This window comes from Emys orbicularis, chromosome 19 (assembly GCF_028017835.1).
Source record: "Emys orbicularis isolate rEmyOrb1 chromosome 19, rEmyOrb1.hap1, whole genome shotgun sequence".
Taxonomy (NCBI): domain Eukaryota; kingdom Metazoa; phylum Chordata; order Testudines; family Emydidae; genus Emys; species Emys orbicularis.
In genome coordinates, this window is record NC_088701.1 from 19582519 (window position 1) to 19596999 (window position 14481).

A 14481-nucleotide genomic window follows, 5' to 3' on the forward strand; every position below is an offset into this window, starting at 1 on the left:
AATAGAACCCAGGTCTCCTGCGGCCCCCACTGCTGCCCCTGCCACTAGCCCCCACTGCCTCGGCCCAGCTGAGAGGGAATGCCCAAAGCATGTGATCCGAAAAGTGACCGGCAACAATAGCAGCTTCCTAGTCATGCGGCCCTTCCATCCCCAACCCCAGTGTCGCTGGGTTGGAGTCAGGGGGGCCAGATCCCCCTATGGTGTAGGTGGGCGTGTTTCCACTGGAGTCAGGCCAGAGCCCCACCTGGTACAGATCAGCCTAGCCCCACTGAAGTCAGTGGCACCACGGCAGTTTACACCAGCCAGGGATCTGGCCAATTGGGTTGATTGGTGATCTCTGTTTTAAGGAAGAATGTCCCAATGGTGGGGGGTGTTTGGGCTGGGTCAGATCCCCAGGGCCAAACGCCCCCCGTGACCGTGCGGCGTCCCACCCACGCTCCCAGCCCCGGACTCTGAGCCGGGGTCAGGGCCGGTCATACGGTGCCGTGTCCTGACCAACACCCCCCTCTCCGGCAGCCGTGCGGAACGACAGGAACAAGAAGAAGAAGGACGTGAAGGAGGAGGTGGTGGTGGACAGCTACGAAATGACTCCCGAGCTGGAGGAGCTGATCCAGAAAGTCAGCAAGGCCCACCAGGAAACCTTCCCCTCACTGTGCCAGCTGGGCAAATACACCACGGTGAGCCCCCTGCCCGTGGCACTGCCCGTCTCCCCCAGCCCACCCGGGAACCCCCTTCTGCCTCCCCTGCTTCCGTCACTGGCCTCCGGGTCCCAGGGCTCAGCCTGTGGGAATAACAGAACCACTTTCTACCACCCCGGGCTGCCCACTGCTGTCACTAGGGGGAGCTGTTCTCAGCCAGGCTGCCTGGCACCCCTGAGTGCACAATCCCCAAGGAGTGCAGAGCTGGGATTCTGCACATTGGCCACCAGGTGGCACCAGTGCCCCTTAAACATCCAGGTTCAGTGGCTGGCTCCGGCGGGGAGAGGGGGTTGGGGCACCCGGGTTCCATGCCTGGCCCTGGCGGGGAGAGGGGGTCGGGGCACCCAGGTTCCGTGGCTGGCTCCGGCGAGGAGAGGGGGTCGAGGCACCCAGGTTCCATGCCTGGCCCTGGCAGGGAGAGGGGGTCGGGGCACCCAGGTTCTGTGGCTGGCTCCGGCGGGGAGAGGGGGTCGAGGCACCCAGGTTCCATGCCTGGCCCTGGCAGGGAGAGGGGGTCGGGGCACCCAGGTTCTGTGGCTGGCTCCGGCGGGGAGAGGGGGTCGAGGCACCCAGTTCCGTGCCCGGCCCCAGCTGGGTAATCTCCCCATGGCTCTTAGTTGCAGACTGTAGGGGACGATCCTTGCCTAGGTCCCGCGGTGCAGCACTAACCACCACCACCCCCGTTCCCTCCCCCAGAACTCCAGTGCCGATCACCGGGTGCAGCTGGACCTGGGCCTATGGGACAAGTTCAGCGAACTGGCCACCAAGTGCATCATCAAGATTGTGGAGTTTGCCAAGCGCCTGCCGGGTTTCACCACCCTCAGCATCGCCGACCAGATCACCCTGCTCAAGGCAGCCTGCCTGGACATCCTGGTGAGGAGCAGCCTGGGGGTTTAGTGGGGGACTCAGCTGCCTAGAGCCTCTTCTCTCTTCCTCCCCGCTTCCTTGGGCTGTGGCTCGGTGAGACCCCTGGGCCCCTGCCCAGCCTGTGTGGGGAGGGGCTGGCCCAGCGGGTCTCGGCGCTCACCCCACATCCCGTCCCTGGCAGATGCTGCGGATCTGCACGCGCTACACGCCGGAGCAGGACACCATGACCTTCTCAGACGGGTTGACCCTGAACCGCACTCAGATGCACAACGCCGGCTTCGGGCCTCTCACCGACCTGGTGTTCGCCTTCGCCGGGCAGCTGCTGCCCCTGGAGATGGACGACACCGAGACCGGGCTGCTCAGCGCCATCTGCCTCATCTGCGGAGGTACCGGCCGGCCCCGGGCCACCACCGCCTCGCCCGGCACCCAGGAAGGGGGGCTGGGCACACCGACGCCATCACAGCTGCTGCAGCCCTGGCCTCTCCCAGCAGGGGGCGCTGTAGGGGGTGGGGCAGGAGCACTGGCCATGGCAGGCGCTCCCAGCTACGCCAGCCTGGCCTCTCCCAGCAAGGGGCGCTGTGGGGAGCGCTGGCTGTGGGGGGTCGAGGGGGCTGGGTATGGGGCTGTGACAACCAACATGTGTGTGCCCCCCCCTCCCCCCCCAGATCGGATGGACCTGGAGGAGCCGGAGAAGGTGGACAAGCTGCAGGAGCCCTTGCTGGAAGCTTTGAAAATCTACGCCCGCCGCCGCAGACCCAACAAGCCGTACATGTTCCCCCGCATGCTGATGAAAATCACCGATCTGCGAGGCATCAGCACCAAAGGTGTGGGCTGTCAGCTGGGCACTGCTGGGGGGAAGCTCACAGCGCTGGTGCCTCCTGGCACTGCTGGGGTGGAGGCTCACGGCACCAATGTTCCTTGGGGTACTGATAGGGCACTACTGGGGGGAAGCTCCCAGCACCACTCTTCCATCTGGTACGGACAGGGCACTGCTGCGGGGAAGCTAACTGCACCGGTCTCCCATCTGGTACTGACAGGACACTACTGGGGGGAAGCTAACTGCACCGGTCTCCCATCTGGTACTGACAGGACACTACTGGGGGGAAGCTCACAGCACCTGTCTCCCATCTGGTACTGACAGGGCACTACTAGGGGGAAGCTAACCACACCTGTCTCCCATCTGGTACTGACAGGGCACTACTGGGGGGAAGCTCCCAGCACCCCTCTTCCATCTGGTATGGACAGGGCACTGCTGCGGGGAAGCTAACCGCACCTATCTCCCATCTGGTACTGACAGGGCACTCCTGGGGGGAAGCTCACAGCACCTGTCCCCCATCTGGTACTGACAGGGCACTACTGGGGGGAAGCTAACCACACCTGTCTCCCATCTGGTACTGACAGGGCACTGCTGCGGGGAAGCTCACAGCCTCCTGCAGTGCCAGCTCACTGCTCCTTTCTCCCCACCCCCATCGCAGGCGCGGAGCGAGCCATCACCCTGAAGATGGAGATCCCTGGCCCCATGCCCCCCCTCATCCGGGAGATGCTGGAAAACCCTGAAATGTTCGAGGACGACTCGTCGCAGCCGCCCCCGTCGGCAGAGCCCCCCAGCTCCGAGGAGAGCCCGGCCGAGAGCAAGAGCCCCGAGGAGACCCCCTAGCACTCTGGGGAGTGGGGACTGGGAGAAGCCCCATCCTCAGGCACCCCACCTCCCTGTCCAACACCGAGCTGGTTCGAACAAGCCACAGCTGCCTTCACTCTGCCCCCCCCCCATTGCTGGGGGGCGGGCATGGGCTGGGGGGCAGCTAATGGAGATTGTCTGTATGCTGCCTCAGAGGTGTAGCTCTTGCCTTAACCTTCTCTCGGGAGGGGGGCAGTCTGGAGCCCCCCACCCCCAAGCTTTTTTGTTTGCCAAAGTCTGACTCCAAGCCAAAAATCCAGGGGCGGGCAAGGCCCGGCCAGAGAGCTCCCTGCCTGGGGTGGGGGGCAGATCCCTGGAAATGGACCTGGAGGGGTTCAGCAGAGCCCCCCACTCTGCCCCAGCAGTGCAATTGCCCGTCCAGCGGGGGGCGCCCTGGAGCCAGAGAGAGAGAGAGAGAGAGACTTGGAAGTGAGCCTGGGCTGGGATGTCGGGGTGCCCCCCCCTCCACATCCCCAACGATGCTGCCTCCAGATTCCCAACTCAAGATCAGTCAAGACCCTGCCTCCTAAACTGATGTTCCCTGCTGGAACCCAGGCATCCCGGACCACTGCTGCAGATCTCTGGAGCTGGGGATTGCTGGGCGAGAGGCGGGGGACGGAGCAGCCCCCCCAGCCCGTGGAAAGCCCAGGAACCCCTGGGCGTGTTGGGAAAGGAGGCTGAGTGGGAGGGAGGGGGGGATGCTGCTCCCCACCCAGCGTCCTGCAGGTTTCGGGGGACGCGGATCTCGGGGTGCGGGGATGAGGTCCAAGTTTGGGAGGTTTATTTTATTTTATGTTTTTGTTGTATAACGTGCTAATGGTTTGGGATCACTCCTCGGCGGTGGGGGACGAGGGGTCCCTGTCGCGTCTCCTGGGGGCTCTGCTCGGATGGGGGGGCCCCCAGAGGCAGGGGGCCGGGCTGCAGGGCTGTATCTGGTTTTGCTTTTGATGCTGTTCAGGTTTGGTGTAGTTGGGGCGTCTTTCGCTCTTGACCCCCCCCCTTCCCATAACCTCCAGTTCCAACCCTGCCCCCGTGACCCTCCCTCCTCATTCCCTACCCATAACCCCCAATGCTGCTCCCCATAATCTCCTGGCCCTGCCCCTAACCCATCTCCCCATAACCCTCCCCCTCAATCCTGACCCTGCCCCCACAATCCCCCTCCCCAACCTCACCCCTTGGTGCTGATGATTTTGGGAACACACAACACTAGAGACCAAAGATGGGGGGTGGGGATCGGAGGGCAGGAGCTGGTGGGGTCACAGGGGGACAGAGGGAGCTGCCACCCTCCCAGGGGCTCAGCCCCCCCCCCCCAACAAGGCTGCTCCATGATGTATCCATGGGGAACATCCCCCACCCCCTGTGCCCCTAGGAAATGGGCACTGCCAGCTGGGACCCGGCTCCCTGCCGGGGGTGAGGGGAGCAGCCTAGCCCCTTTGCACAGCAGCCTGGAACGCTGCCCCCAGGGGGTGGCACTGGGGGGGCCCTTTGCACATCGCCCAGCCCCTTTGGGCCCCAGCGGCTCTACAGCACCCCCTATGGACCAAAGCAGACAGCACCTCAGCTCTGGACCCCCCCTTTGATCCCCCCCAGATGTCCCCTAGGGCCAGTCTTGTCCCCCAAAACCTCCACTCCAATCCTTGCCTGGGAGACTGTTGTCACCTGATCCCTCCCTCCCCACATGCAGTGTCACGTCCACCAGCCTTGGGGGGGGGGGGAGTGGTGGAGTTTGAATCCGCACACAGCCCCTGTAGGTTCCCCCTCCCCTCAGCACCCCCCAGATGTGGGGGAAGGAGCCCTGCAGGGACCCTGATCTGTTACACTACAAGATGGGGGGTGGGGGGGGGGCGGGGAATCTCCCTCTCCTAAGGCCCCCATTGGTGCTGGGGCTGCAGTTCCAAACTCCTGCATCAGGGGGCACTGCCACCCTCACAAGGAAGCAAGTTCTGCATGGGGGGGGGGCAGGGCGAGCTGTAGCCACGTGCTGCCCCCTGCAGGGCAGCCCAGCCTCTACAGCCCCCAGCCTGGCAGCACTTTCCCTGTTATTTATTGGCTGGTTTTCACCCTGGGAAATGGACCCAATTGCCCCCTCCCCCAACAGAGAGTGGGGCAGGGGGAGACCCAGGGGACCCGCCCTGGCATGAGACACCCCCCTTTGCCCCCCCGAAATCTCTGCTGCTCCCTGATCCTGTTGAACTGCCAAAAAGAAATACCCCAGACCTTAAAACAAAGCCACGGACCCTGTTACGGGGGCGGGGGGGGGGACTGGGAGGGGGGATCTGCACCCCCCCACCCCTCGGTCATGTTTACAGCCAAGCTTTACATGGTATTTTAAAAGAAAAGCCCCTTTCCCATTGCCCACCCCCTTGGCGCCCAGCTCTATCGCAAAGGGGACTTTTCTATTTTTGCAAAATAAAGTGACGGAAACTCAGCCCAGCCGGCTCCTGCTTTGGTGTGTGGGGCGCCCCCACCTGGCCATCCCAGCCTCTCAGCACCCACCCCTCCGCGGCCTGACGGGGTGGGTGGGGCTGGCCTAGCGCCTCGTGCCCCAGCTGGAAATGGGGCACTAGGAGGCACCAGACTGTCTCCTGGAGGAATGGTGGGGCGTGGGGGCTGTTTATACAGGGTTCCCTTGCCCGGTTCTGAGATGCAGCTGCATCTGGGGTGAGTAGTGGCAGCTCTTTAACAGCCTACAAGTAACGCTGCACAAATCCTGCCTCATAAAACAACCCTGTGGACGCTGCAGGCGGAGGGAAGTCTCCATGGCTGGGCCTCCCGGGAACACAGCGAGGCTGGACTTGACCCCCAGCCACGCCAGGGTTCGGCATTGACACAAGCAAGGAGCGCCCCCTCCTGGGTCCTAGCGCTGCCTGCAGCCCCCGTGGCAGGCACTGGCTGAGCCTGGCCATTAGCATTCATAGATTCTAGGACTGGAAGGGACCTCGAGAGGTCATCGAGTCCAGTCCCCTGCCCGCATGGCAGGACCAAATACTGTCTAGACCATCCCTGATAGACATTTATCTAACCTACTCTTAAATATCTCCAGAGATGGAGATTCCACAACCTCCCTAGGCAATTTATTCCAGTGTTTAACCACCCTGACAGTTAGGAACTTTTTCCTAATGTCCAACCTAGACCTCCCTTGCTGCAGTTTAAGCCCATTGCTTCTTGTTCTATCCTCAGAGGCTAAGGTGAACAAGTTTTCTCCCTCCTCCTTATGACACCCTTTTAGATACCTGAAAACTGCTATCATGTCCCCTCTCAGTCTTCTCTTTTCCAAACTAAACAAACCCAATTCTTTCAGCCTTCCTTCATAGGTCATGTTCTCAAGACCTTTAATCATTCTTGTTGCTCTTCTCTGGACCCTCTCCAATTTCTCCACATCTTTCTTGAAATGTGGTGCCCAGAACTGGACACAATACTCCAGTTGAGGCCTAACCAGAGCAGAGTAGAGCGGAAGAATGACTTCTCGTGTCTTGCTCACAGCACACCTGTTAATACATCCCAGAATCATGTTTGCTTTTTTTGCAACAGCATCACACTGTTGACTCATATTTAGCTTGCGGTCCACTATAACCCCTAGATCCCTTTCTGCCGTACTCCTTCCTAGACAGTCTCTTCCCATTCTGTATGTGTGAAACTGATTTTTTCTTCCTAAGTGAAGCACTTTGCATTTGTCTTTGTTAAACTTCATCCTGTTTAACTCAGACCATTTCTCCAATTTGTCCAGATCATTTTGAATTATGATCCTCCAAAGCAGTTGCAATCCCTCCCAGTTTGGTATCATCCGCAAACTTAATAAGCGTACTTTCTATGCCAATATCTAAGTCGTTAATGAAGATATTGAACAGAGCCGGTCCCAAAACAGACCCCTGTGGAACCCCACTTGTTATGCCTTTCCAGCAGGATTGGGAACCATTAATAACAACTCTCTGAGTAATGTTATCCAGCCAGTTATGCACCCACCTTATAGTAGCCCCATCTAAATTGTATTTGCCTAGTTTATCGATAAGAATATCATGCGAGACCGTATCAAATGCCTTACTAAAGTCTAGGTATACCACATCCACAGCTTCTCCCTTATCCACAAGACTCGTTATCCTATCAAAGAAAGCTATCAGATTGGTTTGACACGATTTGTTCTTTACAAATCCATGCTGGCTGTTCCCTATCACTTTACCACCTTCCAAGTGTTTGCAGATGATTTCCTTAATTACTTGCTCCATTATCTTCCCTGGCACAGAAGTTAAACTGACTGGTCTGTAGTTTCCTGGGTTGTTTTTATTTCCCTTTTTATAGATGGGCACTATATTTGCCCTTTTCCAGTCCTCTGGAATCTCTCCTGTCTCCCATGATTTTCCAAAGATAATAGCTAGAGGCTCAGATACCTCCTCTATTAGCTCCTTGAGTATTCTAGGATGCATTTCATCAGGCCCTGGTGACTTGCAGGCATCTAACTTTTCTAAGTGATTTTTAATTTGTTCTTTTTTTATTTTATCTGCTAAACCTACCCCCTTCCCATTAGCATTCACTATGTTAGTCATTCCTTCAGACTTCTCGGTGAAGACCGAAACAAAGAAGTCATTAAGCATCTCTGCCATTTCCAAGTTTCCTGTTACTGTTTCTCCCTCTTCACTAAGCAGTGGGCCTACTGCTGTGGTAAGACACGGAGGCGCCAGCTCAGGACCCCGGTGTGCCAGGCGCTGCCCAGAGCAAGAGACGCTCCCTGCCCGGTGGAGCCCAGGATCTGACTAGACAAAGGGAGCAAGGGGAAACTGAGGCATGGAGCAGGAAAGTGACATGGCAGAGGCAGGAATAGAACCCAGGTGTCCTGCCAGTGCCCTGCCTTCCTGAATGCTGATGGTTCTGCAGTAATGACCCCCACCCCCGGAAATACTCCTCGCTCCACCCCTCCCCTGTGGGCTCTCCTAGCCTCGCCCCTCACTGGAGAGCTCCCTGGCAGGGGCTGGGCCCATTCACACCCCAGGCCGTGCTGCAGACCAGCCCCAGCTTTGGTTTGGCCCCAGGGGCCCTTTGGATGCAGAGCTGGGGGCTGCAGGGGTGGGAGCTGCTGCATCAGCCGCGGGAGCAGCCCCAGCCCCCCAGCAGCTCTGCTCCCCTCTGAGCTATGAGACTCCCCCCATGCAACACCCAGCCTGGGAAGGGGGGACCCTGCTGCAGGCCCAGGAGCGGGGGGAGGAGGGGGAAGAGACTCTGGACATGCAAGAGGAGCAGCAGTGAGGCTGTGGGGTTCAGGGGGCAGGACTGATTTGGGCAGATGTGGGGCTGATGAGCCCCCCCCCTTTTCAGACTATAAGCACTGGCAACCCCCACCAGCTCTGTCAATACACCCCCACCACAGCTCTGCCACTGCCCTCGAATCCTGAGAGCAGCCGCGCCCACCGCCCCTTGATCCCAACCCCCCCCCAGCTCTGCTGGTACCCCTCACTTCTGACCTGTACCCCCCTTGCTCTCCCAGCCCTGGGCTCCCCCCAGCTTTGCTGGTACCCCTCACTTCTGACCTGTACCCCCCCCTGCTCTCCCAGCCCTGGGCTCCCCCCAGCTCTGCTGGTACCCCTCACTTCTGACCTGTACCCCCCCTGCTCTCCCAGCCCTGGGCTCCCCCCAGCTCTGCTGGTACCCCTCACTTCTGACCTGTACCCCCCCCTGCTCTCCCAGCCCTGGGCTCCCCCCAGCTCTGCTGGTACCCCTCACTTCTGACCTGTACCCCCCCCTGCTCTCCCAGCCCTGGGCTCCCCCCAGCTCTGCTGGTACCCCTCACTTCTGACCTGTACCCCCCTGCTCTCCCAGCCCTGGGCTCCCCCCAGCTCTGCTAGTACCCCTCACTCCTAACCTGTACCCCCCCTGCTCTCCCAGCCCCGGGCTCCCCCCAGCTCTGCTGGTACCCCTCACTCCTGACCTGTACCCCCCTGCTCTCCCAGCCCTGGGCTCCCCCCAGCTCTGCTGGTACCCCTCACTCCTGACCTGTACCCCCCCTGCTCTCCCAGCCCCGGGCTCCCCCCAGCTCTGCTGGTACCCCTCACTTCTGACCTGTACCCCCCCCTGCTCTCCCAGCCCCGGGCTCCCCCCAGCTCTGCTGGTGCCCCTCACTCCTAACCTGTACCCCCCCTGCTCTCCCAGCCCCGGGCTCCCCCCAGCTCTGCTGGTACCCCTCACTCCTGACCTGTACCCCCCTGCTCTCCCAGCCCTGGGCTCCCCCCAGCTCTGCTGGTACCCCTCACTCCTGACCTGTACCCCCCTGCTCTCCCAGCCCTGGGCTCCCCCCAGCTCTGCTGGTACCCCTCACTTCTGACCTGTATCCCCCCTGCTCTCCCAGCCCTGGGCTCCCCCCAGCTCTGCTGGTACCCCTCACTTCTGACCTGTACCCCCCCCTGCTCTCCCAGCCCCAGGCTCCCCCCAGCTCTGCTGGTACCCCTCACTCCTGACCTGTACCCACCCCCCTGCTCTCCCAGCCCTGGGCTCCCCCCAGCTCTGCTGGTACCCCTCACTCCTGACCTGTACCCACCCCCCTGCTCTCCCAGCCCTGGGCTCCCCCCAGCTCTGCTGGTACCCCTCACTCCTGACCTGTACCCACCCCCCTGCTCTCCCAGCCCTGGGCTCCCCCCAGCTCTGCTGGTACCCCTCACTCCTGACCTGTACCCCCCTGCTCTCCCAGCCCTGGGCTCCCCTCAGCTCTGCTGGTACCCCTCACTCCTGACCTGTACCCCCCTGCTCTCCCAGCCCTGGGCTCCCCCCAGCTCTGCTGGTACCCCTCACTTCTGACCTGTACCCCCCCTGCTCTCCCAGCCCTGGGCTCCCCCCAGCTCTGCTGGTACCCCTCACTTCTGACCTGTACCCCCCCTGCTCTCCCAGCCCTGGGCTCCCCCCAGCTCTGCTGGTACCCCTCACTCCTGACCTGTACCCCCCTGCTCTCCCAGCCCTGGGCTCCCCTCAGCTCTGCTGGTACCCCTCACTCCTGACCTGTACCCCCCTGCTCTCCCAGCCCTGGGCTCCCCCCAGCTCTGCTGGTACCCCTCACTCCTGACCTGTACCCCCCCCTGCTCTCCCAGCCCTGGGCTCCCCTCAGCTCTGCTGGTGCCCCTCACTCCTGACCTGTACCCCCCCCTGCTCTCCCAGCCCTGGGCTCCCCTGCGGCCAGCTCGGCCCTGTGCGGCCAGTGCCATCTCTAGCTCGCAGTGGGTCGGGCTGGATCTGGCTGAAGTGCTGGTGATGCTAGAGGCCTCAGGTCTCCCAGCTCATAAACGCCACGGGGCTACCGCTGCTGCCCCTGCCAACCCAGCGCAGCCCCCGGCCCCCGGCTGGAAGTGGGGGACCCGGGTGACATCGCTCCCTGGTCCAGGTCAGATCTCAGCTGCTGCCATTTCTGGCCTTGCAGTGACCCCTGCCGGCCACTGGGGGTCGCCGTTCCCCAGCTTTTGCGGCCCCATTGCTTTTACTTCACTCCCCCCATGCTCCCACCTGCCTGGGCCAGCAGGGGGCAGCAGAGGGGCGGCAGCTCCGCGGGGGGGGGGGGGGGGTGTAGGTTCTAAACACGCGACCCCGGAAGGGGGGGGGGGGAGAACCTCCGTCCATCTGTAGTGATGGGGGGGGCAGAGACCAGGAGGGGTGGAGACAGTCCCCTTGCAGCACAGCGCCCCCTAGTGACCCCCCCAGCACACCGCCCCCCTACTGAGCCTGCCCCTCCCCCGCTCCCTGCATCATGGCACCCCCTTACTGAGCCCCCCCCAGCCTAGCACCCCATAGCGCTGTGTTGGGGCATTGGGGGCCAGCACGAATTGCAAGGAGACAGCGCCCCCTGCTGAGCCCCCCGGATTTCCAGGGAGTCTCTCACCCATGTACTGACCAGGCCCCACCCTGCCTGGCCTGTGAGTGGTGCCAGAGCTTAGTCCAGGGGGGCAGGAGGGGCAGGGTGCTGAGCCCCTCCCCCACATGCTGGGTGCAGCCTCCCCTGCCCCCCCGCGCCTCCCCCCACTGGCTCCATTCCAGGCCCTGGGGCTGCAGCCTGGAGGGTGGGTTCATGTATCTCTCCAGGCGGGGGGGACGGGGGGGAGCATGGCAGGCGCGGGGGGGCTGCCAGCAGGGCACAGTTAAAGCTGAAAAAACCCTCTGTGGCCGCAGGGGTGGGGAGATTTCTAAGAGCCAGAAACCAGCACGAAAAGGGGGGGGGGGGGGTCACTCAGCCTGAGCAGTTGCAACATGCACAGCCCAATGCCTCCACGCCCCCCCCACATCCACAGCGCCCCCCCCCCAGTCCTGCTCACAGCCCCCCCACGGCCATGCACATGCCCCACTCACACACAGGAGCAGCCCGCTACACTCACTGTCACGCCTGCCCCCTCCCGCACACACACGCTGGTGCACGTCTGACCCATGCTCAGTGTCTCCCCCCCCCCCCCCCAGTGGCTGGGCCAGGAAAGAGTTTCATGAGACAGCTGTTGCCGTACTGGTGCCCCACCGAGGGTTTCGCTTCTGAATCCAGAGGCTGCGGGGTCAGTCCCCCGGGGTGTCACGGTGCATGATGCGTCTCAGTCCTGACCACTGGCCCAGCCCTGGGCTCCCCTCCCAGCCCTGCCGATGCCCCTCAGTCCTGCCCCACAGCCCCCCACTGTCCAGCCCTGGGCTCCCCTCCCAGCCCTGCCGATGCCCCTCAGTCCTGCCCCACAGCCCCCCACTGTCCAGCCCTGGGCTCCCCTCCCAGCCCTGCCAACGCCCCTCAGTCCTGCCCCACAGCCCCCCACTGTCCAGCCCTGGGCTCCCAGCCCTGGCAATGCCCCGGTATCTCCTTCTTTCAATCTTCACACGGCTCTTTCCTTCTCTCCCCCAGCCCCCAGTGCTTCCCCACCCAACCCCCACGGCACCCTCCCCCTTGCTCTCCCCCCTCCACCTTAAACCATTTCCACTGCTCGACTTTGGTTTCCTATCACAAAAGATTCATGCAAATAGCAGCCAGTACACAGCTGCCTCTGAAGGAGGAAGGACTCGGGCTAGCGCAGCTGCACGGCTCCCCAGGGCTGGCCGGTCCCCAGGACGTTGGGATCTCCCCTTCCCGGGGGCTTCATTCCAGCCGGTGAGTGGCCTTGTTTGCTATCCCACTGCTGGAACCAACAGCCTGGGCGCTGTGGGCTCTGAGCTGTGAGTGCTGACTCAAGCAGCTGTCCCGGGCTGGGCGGGTCGGGGGCGTCAGCGGGGTGGGGGCGGCGTGAGGCTGATCTGTGTCCAGTGGCCCAGATCTGACAGCCTGGACCCAGCGGCTAGACTCCCCCAATGGGACTTCTACCTGACCCCTCAGGTAGTGGCTGCTCCTGCCCTGAACGAGGTGGGTTCTGAACCCCGGCACGTTCCATCCCGCCCAGTGTCACGGTGCATGTTCCCCGTACGGACAAAATTCTCCCATTTGCAAACCTCCTGCCTTTTACATTTTGTTGAATGTTCCCTCGCTTTTATACTGTGAGAGCATGAAAGGTGAACGCCCGATCCACAGCCTCTTTCTTTCACAGAACGAATCTAGCTTTCTCTTTTTGTATCTTCTATCTATCTCTTTCTACCTTTCTTTCTCTACCAATCCATCCCAATATACACCTTTCTTTCTTTCTTTCTTTCTTTCTTTCTTTCTTTCTTTCTTTCTTTCTTTCTTTCTTTCTTTCTTTCTTTCTTTCTTTCTTATCTAATGCACTCATCTCCTTAGTATCCAGAGCCCCGCCTGTGCTGCTTTGCAAGCACAGCTGGGATCCCCCCCCCCCCCCCCCGGGCCAGGGAGGGGGGCTGTCTCCCAGCACTTGTCCGCGGGTCAGGGGTCTCCACCCAGCTTTGTGCTCTGTGACCGGAGTCAGACGTTGCACTTGGCATCAGAAAGTAGCGAGGCTGGGACCCGCTGCAGCTAGGGCTGGGGTGGGCGCCCCTGAGGTCTGGGAGCTGAGTCCCCACGGGACGAAGGTTGAGCGTAGATTCCAAGGCCCGTTGAGCTGGACTAACCTGACTCCAGAGCAGAGGCCTGGGACGTCCCGCCAGCCAGCCCTGCATCGGCTGAGCTAAAGCCAGGGCTGGAGCAAAATCGGCCTCAACTCCCGCTCAGTGTGAGCCTGCTAAATCCTCTCCAGTTTGCCCCAGGGCTGGGGTGATATTTCCCCACTTGGGGGAGAGGAGCTCAGATTTGCCCTCCCGCCAGCTCCATTCTCTGTCCATTCATGTTGCTGCACCAGGGAAAACTCTCAGCGTGCAGGCGTTGCACTAGTGCAATGCGGGATTTGCACATGGGTGTGCACTGCTGTGTCAAGCCCTGTCTTACCCGGGTGCGGCGCACGACGCTGGGAGGTCCCAGGGCAGACAGATCCCCGTGCAATCAGGATACAGAACCTCCTCCAAGAACCTGTGTGACCCAAAGGCTTTGACCCCCCCCACCCCCACCCCAGCACTGCCATGCCGTGAGGCCCATAGAAAGGTGACCAGCAACGGGCTTTTAGCTTGATATTGAATGTGCAAGATCTGGGGAGGGTCTGTGAGAGGCAGAACTGGCCTTGCTGTTCGTTTTCATGTTACAGACGTCAATGTTTTTCTCCCCTGGGAAACGCTAAGGCAGACTAGGGAGCTGGTGGACAGATGGGCTCAGACACTGACTGCAAATGCTGAGAGGGGGAGAGATTTGTATTCGCTCTGTTTAAAACCCGTAGCTGTCTTTTTGCCCCTGTGAAACTCCAACACCCAATGAATGCTGTGGAGAAAAGCGTTGGTTGTTAAATTTCAGGTTTCTCAGCCTTCGGTTCCCAGCTGAGTCAATTCACACCCCAGAGACCTCCGGCCTCAGGAGGGGAAATCTGTGATGCTCATTCTGAGCTGGTCTGGTGTAAATTCAAAGCGGTTCCATTATTTCCAGGCTAGTCTGGGTGGGAAGGCCTGTACCCAGACCGACCTGAGCTCAGGTCAGGAACAAACTGCCTTTCACTCCACCAGCTTTAGCTGCTCTGATTCCGAAGGGGAGCACCCACACCCCGAAACGGCAGAGTCGCTTTGAATTCGCCCCTTTTGCTGCTGAGCCTGTGTGTGGATCGGCCCAGAGGCTTAAAAACCAGGGGGAGTCAATCCAAACCTTTATTCTTTCATGGAAAAATGCGGGCAATGTCCCATGTTGGTGCACGCTCATGTGGACGTCTGGGCCTTTGTGTCGTGCCCTAGGGTGCAGTTTGGGTGTTGTACCCCACTGGGGAGTGTGATATCCGACTCCCC

General features: G+C 61.1%; 1 protein-coding gene across 1 annotated transcript in view; it reads left to right on the forward strand.

Annotated features, from left to right (window-relative positions):
• RARG (retinoic acid receptor gamma) overlaps positions 1-3222 on the forward strand; it is a 29174-nt gene extending 25952 nt beyond the window's left edge. Inside the window, 5 exon segments of the mRNA XM_065419219.1 lie at positions 517-677; positions 1395-1571; positions 1747-1951; positions 2231-2389; positions 3041-3222. Of these exon segments, the coding sequence (XP_065275291.1) occupies positions 517-677; positions 1395-1571; positions 1747-1951; positions 2231-2389; positions 3041-3222 (884 nt within the window).
• The last annotated feature ends 11259 nt before the right edge of the window (positions 3223-14481 follow it).